Below are 21,612 nucleotides of genomic sequence, written 5' to 3'. Positions count from 1 at the left end.
AATGCCACAAAGTATCAATACGCCAAACAGCACAGAGACAAGCCTCAAACCTTCTGGGACAAAGTCACTTGGAGTGATGAGACCAAAATTTATCTTTTTGGGGTCACACCCATAAACACTACATTTGGAGGCGTCGCCAGCAAGGCCTATGATGAAAGGTACACCATTCCTACTGTGAAAAACGTAGGTGGGTCGCCGATGTTTTTGGGATGTGTGAGCTACAAAAGGCACAGGACATTTGGTCAAAATTGATGGCAAGATGAATGCAGTAAGTTATCAAAAAATACTGGGCTGCGCATGGGACGTACTTGGACATTACAATGATCCAAAACACAAGGCCAGGTTGACCTGTCATTGGCTACAGAAGAATAAAGTGAAGGTTCTGGAGTGGCCATCTCAGTCTCTTGACCGCAATATCATTGAGCCACTCTGGGGAGATCTCAAATGTGCAGTTCATGCAAGACAGCCCAAGAATTTACAGGAACTGGAGGCTTTTTGCCAAGAGAATTGGTCAGCTTTACCATCTGAGAAGATAAAGAGCCTCGCTCACAAATACTACAAAATACTTCAAGCTGTCATTGAAGTTGAAGGGGGCAATACACGGTATTAAGAACTGGGGTGTGTAAACTTTTGATCAGGGTCATTTAGGTAGTTTGTTATGATTTAAAAAGAGTAAACACAGTTGATAATAAATGGCTTCAGCCAAACACCAACCATGAGTGCCGATTCACACTACCGCGACTTGGGATACGACTTGTGTCGCCCCAAGTCGTGCGACATGAGAAATTGAAGTGAATGAGAGCCGTTTTAATGTACACTACTGAAGTCGCTCCAACTTCAGAGAAGGTTCCTGTACTACTTCAAGGCAACTTGTACCCATAGATTTCAATGGCAGTTGCCTCCAAAGTCAAATCACTGTCTTAACTGAAACAACTTTACAGGAAGAGAAAATAGTTTACTCAGGCAAACCCCTCCCTCCCACAGAGCCGATTATTCTGTGATTGGCCACAGCCAAAGTCGCCTGTCCTGGAGGCAACTTTAAGTCGCGTTGTAAGTTGCTCCAAGTCACGCTTAAGTTGCCTTGCAAAGTCAGGCTGTAAGTCAGGTTGCCCCTGTGTGAACCGGCTCTGAGTGAAAAATGTTTTTGTGTTATCATTCATATTCTCAGAAAAATGGTCAAGAAATCAAATTGTGCCAGGGTATGTAAACTTATGAGCACAACCGTATATTTTTGTTTTAGCAAAGACCCTAGAAAAAAATAGCGGTTGTTGCAATATTTAATGTCACGGTGTCTTTGCGCAGAAGTCTTTCAAACGCAATGGTTTGGGGAAAAAACACTTTAACCACTTAAGACCCGGACCTTTAGGCAGCTAAAGGACCCGGACAGTTTTTGGGATTTGGCACTGCGTCGCTTTAACTGACAATTGCGCGGTCGTGCGACGTGGCTCCCAAACAAAATTGGCGTCCTTTTTTCCCCACAAATAGAGCTTTCTTTTGGTGGTATTTGATCACCTCTGCGGTTTTTATTTTTTGCGCTATAAACAAAAATAGAGCGACAATTTTGAAAAAAATGCATTATTTTTTAATAAAAAACGAAATAGTAAAGTTGGCCTAATTGTTTTGTACAATGAATGATGTTACCGAGAACCGTGAGAGAGAATTGTGATCTATATTTTAATCAAAACATTTTTTTCGGAGGAATTACAGAAAGGGTACACCAACACTTAAAATGTTCCCTATAACGTAGCAAAATTTTTCTTTAAACACAGATGAATAACAGAAAAAAATTTAAATAAATGATACCCCTTAGCATATAAACAAACCCCATAAATAATAATATCACAGAGCAACCTATGGGCTTAACCATTACACCAGGAACAAAAGTTTGCTTAATTCTTAATGCACAATAGAAATACTTTTGCATTTTTATTAGTATTTTTGTGTATACGTCTCTACAAGGGTTGTATGAATTATGTTCCAAGCTACAAACCTATTACAATATATTCTGCTTTTGCAGAAGTTGCCATATTTGTGTCATCTATTTTGGAGTCAGTATCCTACAGCTTCCCAGCCAAACTGCAGTCTAGCTACACATTTGTTACCCAAAGCAAGTAGGTCTTAAGATGCAAGTTTCTTAAAAAAATAATAATAATGTAAAGTGGCTATCAAAGTTTTGCAGATCTGATTCTGTAGCACAGGTAAATCGGACAAGTGCTAGTTATCACAGAGGCCACATTATCAAAGTGCAATAAACAGGGCGTCCCATCCCATCATTACCCATTTATTATTCTGATTAAAGAAAAGAAATACCTCTGTTATAGATGACCAGCAGCCCAAAGCACAAGAAAAAGATCACAAGATCTGTCTTTTGGGTTTTTCCAATTCAATTGCAGACTATATTATCTGTGCCCTTTGAAAACGACAACTTTGTCGAAACTGGTCAGGGCGGTGCTACGCAGTGACATCACCACGCTCCCACGTGACCCTGGAAGCACGGACGCTCGTATTTCTATCTATGCCGGCTCTTTTTTTCTTTTTTTTACCCTGTTTGTATGTATGTATTGCATTGGAGCTTTCCAAATAAACTCCCCCATGCTTTTAAGAAGATAACACACATGTTGCCTTTTCTTTGGTAACTTTGGTAACTTTCTTTAATAACATATGGACTGTTTTTTCGCCGGAGAGATGACATCACCCCTTGTTTGGTCCCAGTGGAGGAGATCCTGAGTGGGCGATTATCTGGAGGTCCGGGTCCATCTATAACCTTTGCAGAGGTTTGTATCTGCAAAAGCGCAATAGACCTTACATCTGAGGTCCAACAAATCTGGTAAGGGTCCCCCCTTAAGCTCTTGTTTTGCACTGGAGAGGATACAACGTTGGTGGTGGTGTATAGTGACTTCATCCTTGCCTTCACACATCTATCCCCTGCTGTATGGACTCTGGATGCAGTTTACCTGATTTTTGATTGGTTTTCTCCCCTCCATTGGACTTTTTATTGTTGTCCTAATTTGGACTCTTTACACACACATACATACATACATACATACATACATACATACATACATACATACATTTTGATCATTGTCATTCATTTGAATTTATTTGAGTTATCTTCATACTTTTTAGTTTGTGTTCACGCTCATAGAAGTACTTATCTCTAGGAGCATATTCTTTATATCACGTATTGTTATAATATTCACTCAATATGATGATTTATTCACTTTACATTTTTTAGCGCAACTTATTATTTTCTTACCATTGCCTGCATGATTGTCACATGTTTATGTTTCTGCTTTAATTTCACATTTTTTTTCAATATATCACCCAAGTAAGATTAGCGCAGAATATACCCCCCTTTTTTCTAGACTATATTATCTACAATGTCACCAAACAAGCCTGGGAGATTTACAGACAGAGCGGAAGTTCAAAGGTGGTATATTACGCAGCACTACTAAGCAGGAAGCAGAGTTTCACCATGTACTGAAATAATAACTGCCTAATATACACTCACCGGTCACTTTATTAGGTACACCTGTTCAATTGCTTGGTAACACAAATCGCTAATCAGCCAATCACATGGCAGCAACTCAATGCATTTAGGGATCTAGACGTGGTGAAGATAACTCACTGAAGTCCAAACCGAGCATCAGAATGGCGAAGAAGGGTGATTTAATTTGAACGTGGCATGGTTGTTTGTGCCAGACAGGCTGGTCTGAGCATACAAAAACTGCAGATCTACTGGGATTTTCACACACAACCATCTCTGGAATTTACAGAGAATGGTCTGAAAAAGAGAAAATATCCGGCGAGTGGCAGTTGTGTGAATAAAAATGCCTGGTTAATGTCATAGAATGGGGAGACTGGTTTGAGATGATAGAAAGGCAACAGGAACTCAAATAACCACTCGTTTCAAATTACCAAGGTATGCAGAATTCTATCTCTGAATGCACAACACATGGAACCTTGAAGAAGATGGACTACAGCAGCAGAAGACCACACCTGGTGCCACACCTGTCAGCCAACAGGAAACGGAGGCTACAGTTCACACAGGCTCACCAGAATTGGACAATAGAAGATTGGAAAAACATTGCCTGGTCTTAAGAGTGTCGATTTCAGCTGCGACATTCAGATGGTCGGGTCAGAATTTGACATGAACATTAAAGCATTGATCCATCCTGCCTTGTATCAAAGGTTCAGGCTGGTGATGGTGGAATGGTGTGGGGGATTCTATCTTGGCACACTTTTGGCCCCATAGTACCAATTGAGCATCATTTAAACGCCACAACCTACCTGAGTATTGTTGCTGACCATGTCAATCCCTTTATCACTATGGTGTACCCATCTTCTGATGGCTCCTTCCAGCAGGATAATGCACCATGTCGCAAAACTCAAATCTTCTCACCACTGGTTTCTTAAACATGACAACTAGGGTTGTCCCGATACCGATACCAGTATCGGTACCGATACTGAGCAAATGCCCCCGATGCCAGATCCGATACTACCCCCCCCCCTGCTGCCGCATACCGCAATGCCCCCGCCGCCTATTTAATCAGCGTGCGGGGAACATTACAGCTTTCATTTAAATAGCTAGCTGTCTGTTCCCCGCCGCGTATAGACACTCCCCCTTGCTCGGGATTTGACGGGAGATCTGTCTATCAAAGTGCAGATCACCCGTCCAATCCCGAGCAAGGTGGAGTGTCTATACGCGGCGCGGAACAGACAGCTATTCAAATGAAAGCTGTAATGTTCCCCGCACGCTGATTAACTAGGCGGCGGCATCTAGGTATGGGGGGACATGGCTGCATTCGTGGGGGACATCCCTGCATTTGGGGACACATTTAAAAAAAAGTATCGGTATTCGGTATCGGCGAGTACTTGAAAAAAAGTATCGGTACTTGTACTCGGTCCTAAAAAAGTGGTATCGGGACTATCCTAATGACAACAGATTCTGGCTAAAATGAAAGTCACAATTTTTTTGCTTAGAAGATAGATCACGATTCTCACGGCGTAACATCATCTTTCACATTAAAACAAAAAATTGGACTACCTTTACCCTTTCTTTTTTTTATTTATCGAGGTGTATTTTCCCCCCAAAAATTGCATTTGAAAGACCGATGGGCAAATACAGTGCGACACAAAAGTGCGACTCAAACGCAGCCACTGTGCCATGCCATCAAACGCAGCCACTGTGCCATGCCATCAAACGCAGCCACTGTGCCCATCAATTGTCACCACTGTGCCATGCCCTCAAACGCCGCCACTGTGCCAATTGTCGCCACTGTGCCCTGTAAAATGCTGCCCCCCCACCCCCCGTTTGGCACTTACCTTTCTAGGGTCGGCCATTGTCCTTCAACGTTCCCTCAATGTCTTCTCCCGCCCTCAGGTTACCGGTAACCAGAACCGGTGAACCCGATTGGCTGAGACGCCTGTCAGTCTTATCCAAGGAACACACCCCCTGTGCATCCCTGGATAAGTATTTGGAAGCCTATTACAGCCGCTGGCTCTGATAGGCACTTCCACAGCCAACCAGCTGCCGACTGAATAGTCGGCGGCGACAATACATAGATTGGCGGTGCGAGCAAGAGGGGGCAGCACTCCGGTGCCCTCTATGGATGCACCGCCACTGCACTCAAGGTATGTGGTGCTGGCCAGGCTGGTCTGAGCATCCCTAGGGTTGCACTCGTACACCATTTATAAAAGCATCCTCACGTTACAGCAAGTGCCTAAAACTTTGAAACCAAAATTTTCCAAACTAGTACTGTAATGTGTATTCTGCGCATTCCCTCAATAGTTTCTATGCAATAAGTAACGTGAGGTATAGATTTACATCATACACCACCTGAGGTTTGTCGGTGGTGTCAAAAGGCAAAGCAGGTTCCTATCTTGAAGAACAGACTATTTGCTTTTCCAATCCATGCTTTAGGAAAAACACATAAAACCTTTTGTTAGCATTTTACAACCACCTTCCTTGATTGCTCTTATAGACTGAACATGCTGCCACTTCACAAATATGATTCCTGATATTTACACAAACAGAAGGGTACATCATATGAAGACCAGACAACACGTCTAACTGACCTTTAAAAGGTAATCTTCACTAATTTGAGATGTCAGGTTCCGCAAGTATTTGCTTTATTAAGCTATCAATCACAATAAATAGACCTATCCACCGGGGCTTCAGAAAATAGGAAATAAATAAATGGCCAATTGTGATAAGTAAAGGGTAAGGTGATTAGCAATGAAAGCTTGAGCACAGAACTGAGTGATCTCTCAGAATGAATATTATCTGTAACATTTGCATAATTCCGATTAGCTACCATCGATGAAGCAAAGATAATAAAACACAGGGCTATTAATCTGAGAAGTACATAGATAAATCCAAGAGAACGTGTCGAAATCTGTCCTAGATTTAACATTTATAAGGCCTAGAGAAGCGCAGTCACTAATTGTACCATTTCGTGCTCACAGGGCTATGAACAATCTCAGAGTCGGGTAATTTTAGGCTCTGAAGCATTTGACAATAAAATACAGCATATAGATGCCAAAAAGCTCCAAGTTTCCATAAGAAATAAAAGCAAAGGTTACAACTACAGTAAACCTTGGTTTGAGAGTAACTTGGTTTGACAAGCAACATTTTTTAATACATTTTGACTTGATATACACAATAACCCACAATGCCCCCCCCCCCCCCCCAAGAAAAAATACCCTCATTACAATCTTCTATCACCTCCAAGCTAAACATGGCCTAAAGACTTAAACGGCCACTCACCTGTCCCACGCTCCAGCGATGTGCTCCGCCCAGCCGTGTTCTAGCTCTCCCTGTGTGTTCGCTGCAATGCTGCAAGCTGTCACAGCCGGGTGCCCATAGTAAAAATGCCGGAGACAGGGGGAGCGAGAGAACACGGCTGGGGGGGAGCGAGAGAACACGGCTGGGGGGGAGCGAGAGAACACGGCTGGGGGGGAGCGAGAGAACACGGCTGGGGGGGAGCGAGAGAACACGGCTGGGGGGGAGCGAGAGAACACGGCTGGGGGGGAGCGAGAGAACACGGCTGGGGGGGAGCGAGAGAACACGGCTGGGGGGGAGCGAGAGAACACGGCTGGGGGGGAGCGAGAGAACACGGCTGGGGGGGAGCGAGAGAACACGGCTGGGGGGGAGCGAGAGAACACGGCTGGGGGGGAGCGAGAGAACACGGCTGGGGGGGAGCGAGAGAACACGGCTGGGGGGGAGCGAGAGAACACGGCTGGAAGGGAGCGAGAGAACACGGCTGGAAGGGAGCGAGAGAACACGGCTGGGGGGGAGCGAGAGAACACGGCTGGGGGGGAGCGAGAGAACACGGCTGGGGGGGAGCGAGAGAACACGGCTCTGGGGGGGAGCGAGAGAACACGGCTCTGGGGGGGAGCGAGAGAACACGGCTCTGGGGGGGAGCGAGAGAACACGGCTCTGGGGGGGAGCGAGAGAACACGGCTCTGGGGGGGAGCGAGAGAACACGGCTGGGAGGGAGCGAGAGAACACGGCTGGGAGGGAGCGAGAGAACACGGCTGGGAGGGAGCGAGAGAACACGGCTGGGAGGGAGCGAGAGAACACGGCTGGGAGGGAGCGAGAGAACACGGCTGGGAGGGAGCGAGAGAACACGGCTGGGAGGGAGCGAGAGAACACGGCTGTCACAGCCGGGTGCCCATAGTAAAAATGCCGGAGACAGGGAGAGCGAGAGAACACGGCTCTGGGGGGGAGCGAGAGAACACGGCTCTGGGGGGGAGCGAGAGAACACGGCTCTGGGGGGGAGCGAGAGAACACGGCTCGGGGGGGGAGCGAGAGAACACGGCTCTGGGGGGGAGCGAGAGAACACGGCTCTGGGGGGGAGCGAGAGAACACGGCTCTGGGGGGGAGCGAGAGAACACGGCTCTGGGGGGGAGCGAGAGAACACGGCTCTGGGGGGGAGCGAGAGAACACGGCTCTGGGGGGGAGCGAGAGAACACGGCTCTGGGGGGGAGCGAGAGAACACGGCTCTGGGGGGGAGCGAGAGAACACGGCTCTGGGGGGGAGCGAGAGAACACGGCTCTGGGGGGGAGCGAGAGAACACGGCTCTGGGGGGGAGCGAGAGAACACGGCTCTGGGGGGGAGCGAGAGAACACGGCTCTGGGGGGGAGCGAGAGAACACGGCTCTGGGGGGGGAGCGAGAGAACACGGCTCTGGGGGGGAGCGAGAGAACACGGCTCTGGGGGGGAGCGAGAGAACACGGCTCTGGGGGGGAGCGAGAGAACACGGCTGGGGGGGAGCGAGAGAACACGGCTCTGGGGGGGAGCGAGAGAACACGGCTCTGGGGGGGAGCGAGAGAACACGGCTCTGGGAGGGAGCGAGAGAACACGGCTGGGAGGGAGCGAGAGAACACGGCTGGGAGGGAGCGAGAGAACACGGCTGGGAGGGAGCGAGAGAACACGGCTGGGAGGGAGCGAGAGAACACGGCTGGGAGGGAGCGAGAGAACACGGCTGGGAGGGAGCGAGAGAACACGGCTGGGAGGGAGCGAGAGAACACGGCTGGGAGGGAGCGAGAGAACACGGCTGGGAGGGAGCGAGAGAACACGGCTGGGAGGGAGCGAGAGAACACGGCTGGGAGGGAGCGAGAGAACACGGCTGGGAGGGAGCGAGAGAACGCGGCTGGGAGGGAGGGCGAGAACGCGGCTGGGAGGGCGAGAACGCGGCTGGGAGAGCGAGAACACAGCTGGGCGGAGCACATCGCTGGACCGTGGGACAGGTAAGTGGCTGTTTACTAAAAGTCAGCAGCTACAGTTTTTGTTGCGGCTGACTTAACGTAGATGTAAACCCACTCTCATCCTTTCTAAACTACTGCTACAGTGCTGATCTATAAGGATATAGATGCCTCCTGCATGTATCCTTACCTGTCAAATGTCTCCCCTTTGTCTGTTATAAGAACTGAAATACTGCAGATTCTGTGGGTGGATCTGTTGTCTGGAGCTCTGTGGGTGGAGTCGTGATGTTAGTAGACTCCCCGCCCTCCTCTACACTCCCCGTACACTGAATTCTGCTATGATCACCAACATCCAGTCAAAATCCAGAAAAGTAACCACATGATTTCAGAAAAGGAGTGGGGGTGGGAATTAAAAAATAATGCCTGTCTCCAGGCTAGTGCATGAGATATGTAAATAACCTGTCACTCACAGCAAGGCAAATATTGGGGAATAGCGTTGCTGCAATTGAACATCTTTACAAAGATCAAAAACTGAAATGCACAGTAACACAACATCCTGAGTATATAAAAAGTACTGATCCTTATACATACCTCAGAACAACAACTATAGGACTTTCGCTGCCAGTGACCACCATGAGACCTTTCCAGATCATCAGTGCAGAGGATACAATCATACCAAAGTTTAGCACTTGATAGTACAGCTGAAAAGAAAAGAACACAATGCTTTTTACTGTCTTTTTATGAGGTCACCGATCAAAATACTTCCATTTGGAGAATAAAGATGAATACAAATAATGACAGGAACCAGTATTAAGATGAACCAGTTGTCACTGCTGACCTCTATCTCTGATGTTGTTTATCTGGCTGTCATGCTAACCACTTGCTTAAAGCGGGAGTTCACCCGAAAAACATTTTTTAACATTAGATTGAGGCTCATTTTGTGAAGGGGAATCGGGTAGTTTTTTTTTAAAATCGAAACAGTACTTACCGTTTTAGAGAACGATCTTCTCCGCCGCTTCCGGGTATGGGCTTCGGGACTGGGCGTTCCTATTTGATTGACAGGCTTCCGACGGTCGCATACATCGCGTCACGAGTAACCGAAAGTCGGTGCGGCTCTATACGGCGCCTGCGCACCGACGTTCGGCTACATTCGGAAAATCGTGACGCGATGTATGCGACCGTCGGAAGCCTGTCAATCAAGTAGGAACGCCCAGTCCCGCAGCCCATACCCGGAAGCGGCAGAGAAGATGCATCTCTAAAACGGTAAGTACTGCTTTGATTGTAATAAAAACACCCGATTCCCCTTGACAAAACGAGCATCCATCTAATGTTAAAAAAAAAAAAAAGGTTTTTGAGTGAACCTCCACTTGAAGTACTTTTAACTCACAAGTTGGAACAAGTATATAGGCAATGACAAGTGACTTTTCTGATTGCCTGTTCTGGCTTACTGCTTCAAAAATAATTGATGCTGGACGCCAGGTATTTTGTTACATAATCCAGCTTGGACCAACGTATGTACACATACTCTGATCTCCATTGCCCCATTGACTATGCCGTTTGGACGAAACCCATAGGGAAGAGCTATAGTGGTGGTGATGATATGCCCTTCGGGGCACTAAACACGATCTCAGAGATATGCTGATGTTATTTCGGTCAATGTGAGCAGTTATTTGTTTTTTCCCCCCAATAAACTGATTTTAAATACTACAGGGCTCAACAAAATCCGGGCACCCGGTTGCAATTGCGACTAAAATTAGCGACCTGGCGCCCGGGGAAGCTTAGGCCTACAGAAGACCTCAATTACCGTCTGGCACGGCCCGACAAAATCGCGCGACGGGGATGCACGGAGACACAGGATACCCCATCCCGTGTACAGCAGGCCGCGCCGGCCGGTAATTGGGGCCGCGGCTTTGCAGCCTTCTGCAGGCCTAAGCTTCCTTCTGTGTTCTGGCGCCATATTGTGGTGGCCGTTGGCATGACAAGTAAACCAGCAATTCTAATGGAGCTTCCCCAGTGTTTTCACTGCCATCTCCTTCCCTCTAAATGGAGCCCCCAAACATTATATATATTTTTTATTCTAACAACCTAGAGAATAATATGGCAGTCGTTGCAATACTTTCTGTCACACCGTATTTGCGCAGCGGTCTTACAAGCGCACTTTTTTTGGGGGAAAAAAATACACTTTTTTTTAATTAAAAAATAAGACCGCAGTAAAGTTAGCCCATTTTTTTTTTATACTGTGAAAGATAATGTTACGCCGAGTAAATTGATACCCAACATGTCACGCTTCAAAATTGCGTCTGCTCGTGGAATGGCGATAAACTTTTACCCTTTAAAATCTCCATAGGCGACGTTTAAAAAATTCTACAGGTTGCATGTTTTGAATTACAGAGGAGGTCTAGGGCTAGAATTATTGCTCTCCCTCTACCAATCGCGGCGATACCTCACATGTGTGGTTTGAATACCGTTTACATATGCTGGCACTACTCAATTATGCGTTCGCTTCTGTGCTCGAGCTTGGCGGGACGGGTGCGTTTTCTGGCTCCTAACTTTTTAGCTGGCTCCTAGATTCCAAGCAAATTTGTCAAACCCTGATCTACTATATGTGATACCTTGGTGTGACTGACCGGGGGATTTGTCGGCAGCTTTGAATGACAGCAATATGGTATAAATGGAAGCTTGATCTGTGTATACTGAATCTACCCTGTAATCTTGCTGGCTAAATGTGGGATCGGAGGAAGCCTTCCATCCATTGTGGTTTTTGTCAGCCAAAGTGATCCAAGACCTGTAATCGGAGGTAAGCGGCCTAAATATCTTTCTCAGTGGTGTGCACAGCAGTGAAGAGAGTGGCTGCACATAAACACTTGCTTTGCTTTTTTATACACTTGCGCCAACGTCATTGGCGCATGCACACTGACGAAACGGTGTGCTTGTGCCATTTCTTCAAGACCGATGCGGTGACCGGCAGTTCCCGGGTGCATTTGCAGGAGTGACGTCATCGCGGCTCCGGCTAATCACAGCGCCGGAGCACGCAAACCTGGAAAAAACTCTGGGAGACAAGTCGCCGATAACAGGTTTGTGGGGACCGCTGCAGCAGCTTCCACCTACCGTAAAGGTAAGTATTTCAAAATAAGCTAGTATGCAGTGCATACAAGCTCATTGTGCCTTTGTCTTACAGGGTTTGTTTTATTTATTTATTTATTTTTTTGGTCACAACCAATTTAAAGGGAAGCAATTTGCAAAGAGAAGGATTGACTGACTGAAGAGGTGAGAGGTATGGAAATAAAGTGCCAGAAGGCCATATCAACATGGTCAAGAGGGTGAGGCGTGTCAGATGTCGACACGTTTCATCAGGACATAAAATAATGTTTCTTATAGCTACCCCCATATTTCAAATTTACAAGGCAATATCTAAATAGAGTGCGTCAGCCAAGTCCGGAGAACCAATATATGCTACAGAGGAAATCTGAGTCATAAACGCAAAAATGACACGTCTTCTCCCTGATGTTATTCATTTACTGAGCGGCTACTCTCAGTTCCCATTTTCCTCTGAAGTTCGAGATTTTAATAAAAGCCACATCTATTGTCACTTGCTGTTGGATTTAGGATTAGGATTTAGAAATGTGTGACAACTTGCAACAAATGAGTAGATCATTAGGAGCTTTCCACAGACTGAGATATGAGATTTCCTGCATGTAAACAAGGATTTGGTCATATGATGAATGCAAATGAAATCTGCTCAGCTTTGTTTAAACATCTTCAAAGATTGGTGTTCAAAGAAATGGGACTATGAAGGACTGTAGCGTCTCATAATATTTATCTGTTAAACAGGATTCCCCGGGGCCTGAAAAAAGGAGTTTAAAGAAGACTCGTCATCTATTTTAGGCAAAGGTTTCTTTAACCACTTGACCTCCGTTAGATTCACCCCCCTTTATGGCTAGACCATTTTGTGTAATTACATCAACTGGTAATTGCGCAGTCATGCAACGCTGTACCCAAATTAAATTGATGTCCCCTTTCCCCACAAAGAGAGCTTTCTATGGTGGCAATTGATCACCACTGGGTACATTTTTTTGCGCTATAAACAAAAGAAAATGACAATTTTGAAAAAACAAAACCGTATTTTTTACTTTCTGCTAGAAAACATAAAAAAAAATGATGACACGATACAAGAGATGGTTAGAGACAGAGGACATGATACAAGAGATGGTTAGAGACAGACGACATGATACAAGAGATGGTTAGAGACAGACGACATGATACAAGAGATGGTTAGAGACAGACGACATGATACAAGAGATGGTTAGAGACAGAGGACATGATACAAGAGATGGTTAGAGACTGACGACATGATACAAGAGATGGTTAGAGACTGACGACATGATACAAGAGATGGTTAGAGACTGAGGACTCTTAGTTCAGAAACAGATCAGCAAGAGGACAATAAAATTAATGGGCCACGATTTTGGTTTGAATCCAGCATACCCCTATTGGAACGAGCTTAATGGACTGGTTCCCTCAGCACACTCATCTGGAGAGTCTGCCCGGGAAGACTCTAAATATCCCTGCGCCTGTTATGACCTTGACCACTGTAACGGTGGTCATACATTTATGGTAAGGAGACTACAACACACGAGTTGGTGTCCTTTCGGTGGTGGAATTCCGTTCATACGAATTTTCACCCGTGTGAAAGGAGCCCAACAATCACATGAAGGTATATAAAAAAGGTCCACTAAGATTGATAGACAGAAAAAGGTCCAAGAAAGTACAAGTAATAGATTTTTCTGCCACAAAACAAATTACATAGTGATAGATGTTATTTTACATGTTTGATAATCATGTGAAGTAGCACTGGAAAGAGTAGTGGAAGAATTCCAGCTCCATTCTAATTTCTGCCCTACTCCAGCTTCGGAGCAAACCTAAAAGAAATTCTGATCAGCTCTGCTACGGCTCCGCACAATGAAGACAGCTCCGAACTCCAAATGCCGAGCCTTGCCAACCATCGGCTGAACATACAGTACTTTATTAAAGCCGCCAGTGAATCAGCGGAAAGCTAGTAAAGCAGAATTTTCACAAAGAGGTCAGCAGTGGCAGTCCCCGTGGTTCTCACATGACAGGTTTATTTAAAGGATTACAATCAGAAAGTACAAGGAGAAACAGGAATATCGATTATGTCCGTACACAAGTCATTGGGGACGCGCGCTCATGCATTTCCAACACATCAAATTCAGACAAAATACGATTACATTTTTTTTTCACAATAAGGAACATTTCCACTAAAGGTTTGCTTTGCATTTTAGCTTTATTTTCTACAGGTAAAACTAAAATGTATTTATAGCAAATAGGTATTTTAAAGGGGTTGTAAAGGTAAAAAAAAAAAAAAAGTCCCCTAAAAAGCTTATTGGAAGAGGGGTTTTGCGCAAAAACTACACGCTATTAAAAATAAGTACGGTGATGAGTGTTGCTCAAATGAGTGGTATAGTGTGCAAAAATTGTATACATAAATATAGAAATAGAAATAAGAAGAACTCTAAAAAATAGAGTGAGGTGAAAAATGGTGATAAGTGTCCCATAAGTAAAATGCAGTGACGAGCTGCCAAAATGGGGATAAAGATGCAGCTGAATGTCCACTAGGCCAGGTGTAGATAAGTGACTGACAGATGAATGGTCATATCCATAAAAGGGCTCCCAGAACTCTCACCTCAATGACAAAAGTATAGGGCATCAAAGATATCCTTAGTGTCAGCCACCTCCTTGCAGCCACAGTGTCTTCCCACCTGTCACACTTCAATGGTGCTTCTCCTCGATCAATCCCTAATACACACTCCTGTCCAGAGGAGGGGGGGAGAGAGAACAAAAGGCCTCCGATAGTGTAGTACAGTGCCTTGCGAAAGTATTCGGCCCCCTTGAACTTTGCGACCTTTTGCCACATTTCAGGCTTCAAACATAAAGATATAAAACTGTAATTTTTTTTTGAAGAATCAACAACAAGTGGGACACTATCATGAAGTGGAACGAAATTTATTGGATATTTCAAACTTTTTTAACAAATAAAAAAACTGAAAAATTGGGCGTGCAAAATTATTCAGCCCCTTTACTTTCAGTGCAGCAAACTCTCTCCAGAAGTTCAGTGAGGATCTCTGAATGATCCAATGTTGACCTAAATGACTAATGATGATAAATAGAATCCACCTGTGTGTAATCAAGTCTCCGTATAAATGCACCTGCACTGTGATAGTCTCAGAGGTCAGTTTAAAGCGCAGAGAGCATCATGAAGAACAAGGAACACACCAGGCAGGTCCGAGATACTGTTGTGGAGAAGTTTAAAGCCGGATTTGGATACAAAAAGATTTCTCAAGCTTTAAAGCGGAGGTTCACCCGCACAGGACACTTTTTCCCCTTAGACGGATGCTCGTTTTGTCTAGGGGAATCGGCTAGTTGTTTTAAAATATGAGCTGTACTTACCGTTTACGAGATGCATCTTCTCCGCCGCTTCCGGGTATGGGCTGCGGGACTGGGCGTTCCTATTTTGATTGACAGTCTTCCGAGAGGCTTCCGACGGTCGCATCCATCGCGTCACGATTTTCCGAAAGAAGCCGAACGTCGGTGCGCAGGCGCAGTATAGAGCCGCACCGACGTTCGGCTTCTTTCGGCTACGAGTGACGCGATGGATGCGACCGTCGGAAGCCTCTCGGAAGACTGTCAATCAAGAAGGAACGCCCGCTCCCGAAGACCCATACCCGGAAGCGACGGAGAAGATGCATCTCGAAAACGGTAAGTACGGCTCATATTTTAAAACAACTAGCCGATTCCCCTAGACAAAACGAGCAGGAAGCTAAGGGGAAAAGAAAAAAAAAAAACATAATTGGGTGAACTCCCGCTTTAAACATCCCAAGGAGCACTGTGCAAGCGATAATATTGAAATGGAAGGAGTATCAGACCACTGCAAATCTACGAAGACCTGGCCGTCCCTCTAAACTTTCAGCTCATACAAGGAGAAGACTGATCAGAGATGCAGCCAAGAGGCCCATGATCACTCTGGATGAACTGCAGAGATCTACAGCTGAGGTGGGAGACTCTGTCCATAGGACAACAATCAGTCCCTGTATACTGCACAAATCTGGCCTTTATGGAAGAGTGGCAAGAAGAAAGCCATTTCTTAAAGATACCCATAAAAAAGTGTTGTTTAAAGTTTGCCACAAGCCACCTGGGAGACACACCAAACATGTGGAAGAAGGTGCTCTGGTCAGATGAAACCAAAATCAAACTTTTTGGCAACAATGCAAAACGTTATGTTTGGCGTAAAAGCAACACAGCTCATCACCCTGAACACACCATCCCCACTGTGAAACATGGTGGTGGCAGCATCATGGTTTGGGCCTGCTTTTCTTCAGCAGGGACAGGGAAGATGGTTAATATTGATGGGAAGATGGATGGAGCCAAATACAGGACCATTCTGGAAGAAAACCTGATGGAGTCTGCAAAAGACCTGAGACTGGGACGGAGATTTGTCTTCCAACAAGACAATGATCCAAAACATAAAGCAAAATCTACAATGGAATGGTTCACAAATAAACATATCCAGGTGTTAGAATGGCCAAGTCAATGTCCAGACCTGAATCCAATCGAGAATCTGTGGAAAGAACTGAAAACTGCTGTTCACAAACGGTCTCCATCCAACCTCACTGAGCTCGAGCGGTTTTGCAAGGAGGAATGGGCAAAAATTTCAGTCTCTCGATGTGCAAAACTGATAGAGACATACCCCAAGCGACTCACAGCTGTAATCGCAGCAAAAGGTGGCGCTACAAAGTATTAACTTAAGGGGGCTGAATAATTTTACACGCCCAATTTTTCAGTTTTTTGTTAAAAAAGTTTGAAATATCCAATAAATTTCGTTCCACTTCATGATTGTGTCCCACTTGTTGATTCGTCAAAAAAAATTGCAGTTTTATATTTTTATGTTTGAAGCCTGAAATGTGGCAAAAGGTCGCAAAGTTCAAGGGGGCCGAATACTTTCGCAAGGCACTGTACTACACTATCGGAGGCTTTTTGTTCTCTCCCCCCTCCTCTGGACCGGAGTGTGTATTAGGGGATTGATCGAGGAGAAGCACCATTGAAGTGTGACAGGTGGGAAGACACTGTGGCTGCAAGGAGGTGGCTGACACTAAGGATATCTTTGATGCCCTATACTTTTGTCATTGAGGTGAGAGTTCTGGGAGCCCTTTTATGGATATGACCATTCATCTGTCAGTCACTTATCTACACCTGGCCTAGTGGACATTCAGCTGCATCTTTATCCCCATGTTGGCAGCTCGTCACTGCATTTTACTTATGGGACACTTATCACCATTTTTCACCTCACTCTATTTTTTAGAATTCTTCTTATTTCTATATTTATGTATACAATTAATTTTTGCACACTATATCACTCATTTGTTTGTTGATTGAGCAACACTCATCACCGTTACTTATTTTTGATAGCATGTAGTTTTTGCGCAAAACCCCTCTTCCAATAATATTCCACTTGTGTATTGTAAACACGATTAGGTTTTGCTGCATTTTCAAATTTTTGTTTGGTTTCATATCATCATTAGTTCATAGTAGCGCTAAGGACACTTTATATTATCCCCTAAATAGTTTCCTTTACCTCAGTGCAGTCCTCCTTCACTTACCTCATCCTTCCATTTTGCTTTTAAAGCGGGGGTTCACCCTTAGAGGGCACTTTTTCCCCTTAGATTCCTGCTCGTTTTCTCTAGGGGAATCGGTTATTTGTATTAAAATATGAGCAGTACTTACCCGTTTTCGAGCTGCATCTTCTTCCGTCGCTTCCGGGTATGGGTCTTCGGGAGCGGGCGTTCCTTCTTGATTGACAGTCTTCCGAGAGGCTTCCGACGGTCGCATCCATCGCGTCACGATTTTCCGAAAGAAGCCGAACGTCGGTGCGCAGGCGCAGTATAGAGCCGCACCGACTTTCGGCTACGAGTGACGCGATGGATGCGACCGTCGGAAGCCTCTCGGAAGCCTGTCAATCAAGAAGGAACGCCCGCTCCCGAAGACCCATACCCGGAAGCGACGGAAGAAGATGCAGCTCGAAAACGGGTAAGTACTGCTCATATTTTAATACAAATAGCCGATTCCCCTAGACACAACGAGCAGGAATCTAAGGGGAGAAAAAACATTTTTTATAAATGGGTGAACTCCCGCTTTAAATGTCCTTATTTCTTCTGAGAAATCCGCAATTCCTGTTCTTCTGTCTGTAACTCCGCACCGTAATGCAAGGCTTTCTCCCTGGTGTGGAGTGTCGTTCTCGCCCCCTCCCTTGAGGGGGTGAGCAGGAGAGTCAGGATGCTCTTTACGTTGCAGACAGAGAAAAGAAGCTGTGTGTTAGTGGACGTCCTGACTCTCCTGTAGTCCAAGGGAGGGGGCCAGCACAACACTCCACACCAGGGAGAAAGCCTCGCATTACTGTGTGGAGTTACAGACAGAAGAACAGGAAGTGAGGATTTCTCAGAAGAAAGAAGGACATTTAAAAGCAAAATGGAAGGATGAGGTAAGTGAAGGAGGACTGCACTAAGGTAAAGGAAGCTATTTAGGAAAAAAAATAATGTACCTTTACACCCCCTTTAAACTGACCTAATTTACAGACCGAAGTTTATCCCTATGATATAAAAGAACTAAAAGATACATTGGGCCAGATTCTTGTATCCCGGCGTAAAACTCGGCGGGCGTAACGTATCTGATTTACGTTACGCCGCCAGCAAGTTTTACGGGCAAGTGCTTGATTCACAAAGCACTTGCCTGTAAAGTTGCGGCGGTGTAGCGTAAATCCCCCTGGCGCAAGCCCGCCTAATTCAAATGATCCGGGTAGGGGGCGTGGATCATTTAAATTAGGTACGTTCCCGCGCCGAACATACTGCGCATGCGCCGTCCCTAAAATTTCCCGACGTGCATTGCGCTAAATGACGTCGCAAGGACGTCATTGGTTTCGACGTGAACGTAAATGGTGTCCAGCCCTATTTACGGACGACTTACGCAAACAACGTAAATGTTTAAATTTCAACGCGGGAACGACGGCCATACTTAACATTGGCTGCGCCTCATATAGCAGGGGCAACTTTACGCATCGCAAATCTTACGTAAACGTCGTAACTTCACTGCGTCGGTCGGGCGTACGTTCGGGAATTCGCGTATTTTGCCAATTTGCATACTCGATCGGGAAAATGACGTCGGCGACACCTAGCGGCGAAAAAAAAATTGCAATTAAGATCTGACAGCGTAAGAGCCTTACGCCTGTCGGATCTAATGGTTATCTATGCGTAACTGATTCTATGAATCAGGCGCATAGATACGACGGGCGGACTCAGAAATACGCCGGCGTATCAGGCGATACGCCGGCGTATCAGGCGATACGCCGGCGTATCTCTTGAGAATCTGGCCCATTGTTTCTCTATCGTTGTTGATAAACATTCGGCTGAGTTTTTTTTTTCTTTTGACAGCTCTGCGCTTGTTTAACATGAATCGGGGAAATGCTGTATGAAGATCGTGAGGGGGGTTGAATCGAGATAACGATTAATCGTGGCGCTCTAGTACACACAGGTTTTTTTCTTTTTTAATCATTCGACCCATGCAATGTTAGTATAGCAATCTCCATGCTCTGTGCCATGATGCCAAGCTGTGCATTATCACTGTATATGACAGCTGACAGGCAGGGGGAGGTACTTATATAAGAAGGAGAGACTGAAGGGTCAATTCAGCCATAAAAACTCTGCTTGTCAGCAAATTGTCATTTAATGCTCTAATATGAACAGCTGCACCTGTGACTGGTACTTGTCAAAAGTGCTGACTGCACCCTTTCCATCCCCCTCCTCAATTCAGAGGCGCTGTACTATAGCTTCAATGGAAATCATTCTGTGATTGGAAGGGGTAGACATTTCATTCATCCTCACCTCCTCCATTCATAGAGGAGGTACTATAGTTTCCATCAATGAAAAGCATTCTGTGATTGGAGGAGGCGGACCTTTCATTCATCCACCCCTCCTCCATTCATAGAAGCTGTACTATAGTTTCCATCAATGAAAAGCATTCTGTGATTGGAGGAGGCAGACCTTTCATTTATCCACCCCTCCTCCATTCATAGAGGCTGTACTATAGTTTCCATCAATGAAAATCATTCTGTGATTGGAGGAGGCGGACCTTTCGTTTATCCACCCCTCCTCCATTCATAGAGGCTGTACTATGGTTTCCATCAATGAAAAGCATTCTGTAATTGGATGGGGTGAACCATTCATTCATACACCCCACCGCCATTCATAGAGGCTGTACGATAGCTTCCATCAATGAAAAGCATTCTGTGATTGGAGGAGGCGGGCCTTTCATTCATCCTCACCTCCTCCATTCATAGAGGCTGTACTATGGTTTCCATCAATGAAAATCATTCTGTGATTGGAGGAGGCACCCCTCCATTCATAGAGCACTTTTCCTCACCTAGGTGCAGGTGACGTAGTGATTGCCTCCCCCTCAGGCTGTGTTCAGTGAAGGGTGGACGTGTGCTGAGAGATCCGTCACACGCGTGGATAAGCCACAGACCTGAAATACATAGCCGAGACCTGCAGCATGTCGTGTCACATGAAGGATCTCTCCGTCTATGGGTGTGTATCAGGAAGTCTCCCCAATCCTGGTAGCATGGAAAGAGCAGCGATGAAGAACTTTGCTGCAAAGAAGTCCCCATTGGACTCCATGAATCAGGAAGTAGTGATGGGCTCAGGCAGGTTCAGATACAAGTCCAATCCCACCAGGGAGGAGGTGAAAGCTGTCAGCCAATCATTCCCAGCCCTACAGTCACATGTGTTCAGGCAGGGAATCCCTCCTCCACCACCTATGATGGCTGACAGCTTCCCATACATACAGGGGCAGTTATTATGGAGATGGAATTTAGTTCACAGAAGTAGAGAAAACATCCACTTTCAAGTGGGTACACCTGTTCTGATAAACTGCCAAAGGGAAGCACCTCCTACTTTGAGATTTCCTCTCACTTCCTGTGGTGTCACCAAAAGGGGAAGTGAAATCTTGACCAATGGGACACACATACATGCGGGGTACCAACACGTCCCTGCTCCACCTGTACTGCTGATAAATGGACTTCCTCCGATCAGTCTGGCTTGAAGATAAGGTTGTGTGTTCTCTATAATAGAGGATGGGACGTGGCACACATCTCACACACAGAGGACTTCCTGTCCCGTGTCATCTCCCTCCGTACAGAACACACTGTGTCCCCGGGAATGGCACACAGCCTGGTCCCGTATACCGTCTGCTTATCCCTCACCTGCCTCTTGTTCATCCGCCGAACATCGTCCAAAAAGTCCACAGACAACATCTTGCACACCTTCTTTCAACCGGAGGCACCTCGGCATCGGAAGCTGGCCTAAAAATAGACTACTTCCGCTTCCGAGCGGATAGGACCGAGCCGCCATGTTAGTCGCTGGCAGTTCCTTGCCTCTGCCAGTACTATGATGGTGATGATAGCGAAGTGCTCCTAGTGATGACACACTACTGATTGCATAGAACTGTTCTCAAAGTGGATGACAATGAATATTAATATTAGAGCTACAGACAGGGATGTCCATGGCAATTCATTGGCATCTAGCTATCATTTTCAAAGCTTGAATAGTAATCTCAAATCCCCTTTGAGTGATATATGTACATTGCATCGATTTTTAACAAACTTTGTTGTAGATTGCTGCTCTGAGAAAATGCTGTTTGTTGTTTGCAGAGTGGATCTGAACGGAGGTGACTTTTTCATTATTAACCACTTCCATACCAGGCACTTATACACCTTCCCGCCCAGACCAATTTTTAGCTTTCAGCGCTGTTGCACTTTAAATTACAATTGCGCGGTCATGCTACA

At 45.7% G+C, this 21,612-nt stretch overlaps 1 protein-coding gene across 1 annotated transcript in view; it reads right to left on the bottom strand.

The window, feature by feature from the left end:
- The window catches only part of SEC11A (SEC11 homolog A, signal peptidase complex subunit), a 37,458-nt gene extending 16,309 nt beyond the window's left edge, over positions 1–21,149 (bottom strand). The window contains exons 1-2 of the mRNA XM_040343105.1: positions 21,031–21,149; positions 9,300–9,409 (exon numbers count right to left, since the gene is read on the bottom strand). Of these exons, the coding sequence (XP_040199039.1) occupies positions 9,300–9,409; positions 21,031–21,081 (161 nt within the window). The 5' untranslated portion in view covers positions 21,082–21,149. The remainder of the gene's footprint in view (positions 1–9,299; positions 9,410–21,030) is intronic.
- Positions 21,150–21,612: the final 463 nt, after the last annotated feature.

This window comes from Rana temporaria, chromosome 3 (assembly GCF_905171775.1).
Source record: "Rana temporaria chromosome 3, aRanTem1.1, whole genome shotgun sequence".
Classification (NCBI taxonomy): Eukaryota; Metazoa; Chordata; class Amphibia; order Anura; family Ranidae; genus Rana; species Rana temporaria.
The sequence above is the reverse complement of the archived record's forward strand: the minus strand, read 5'-3'. Positions and strand labels throughout refer to the sequence as shown.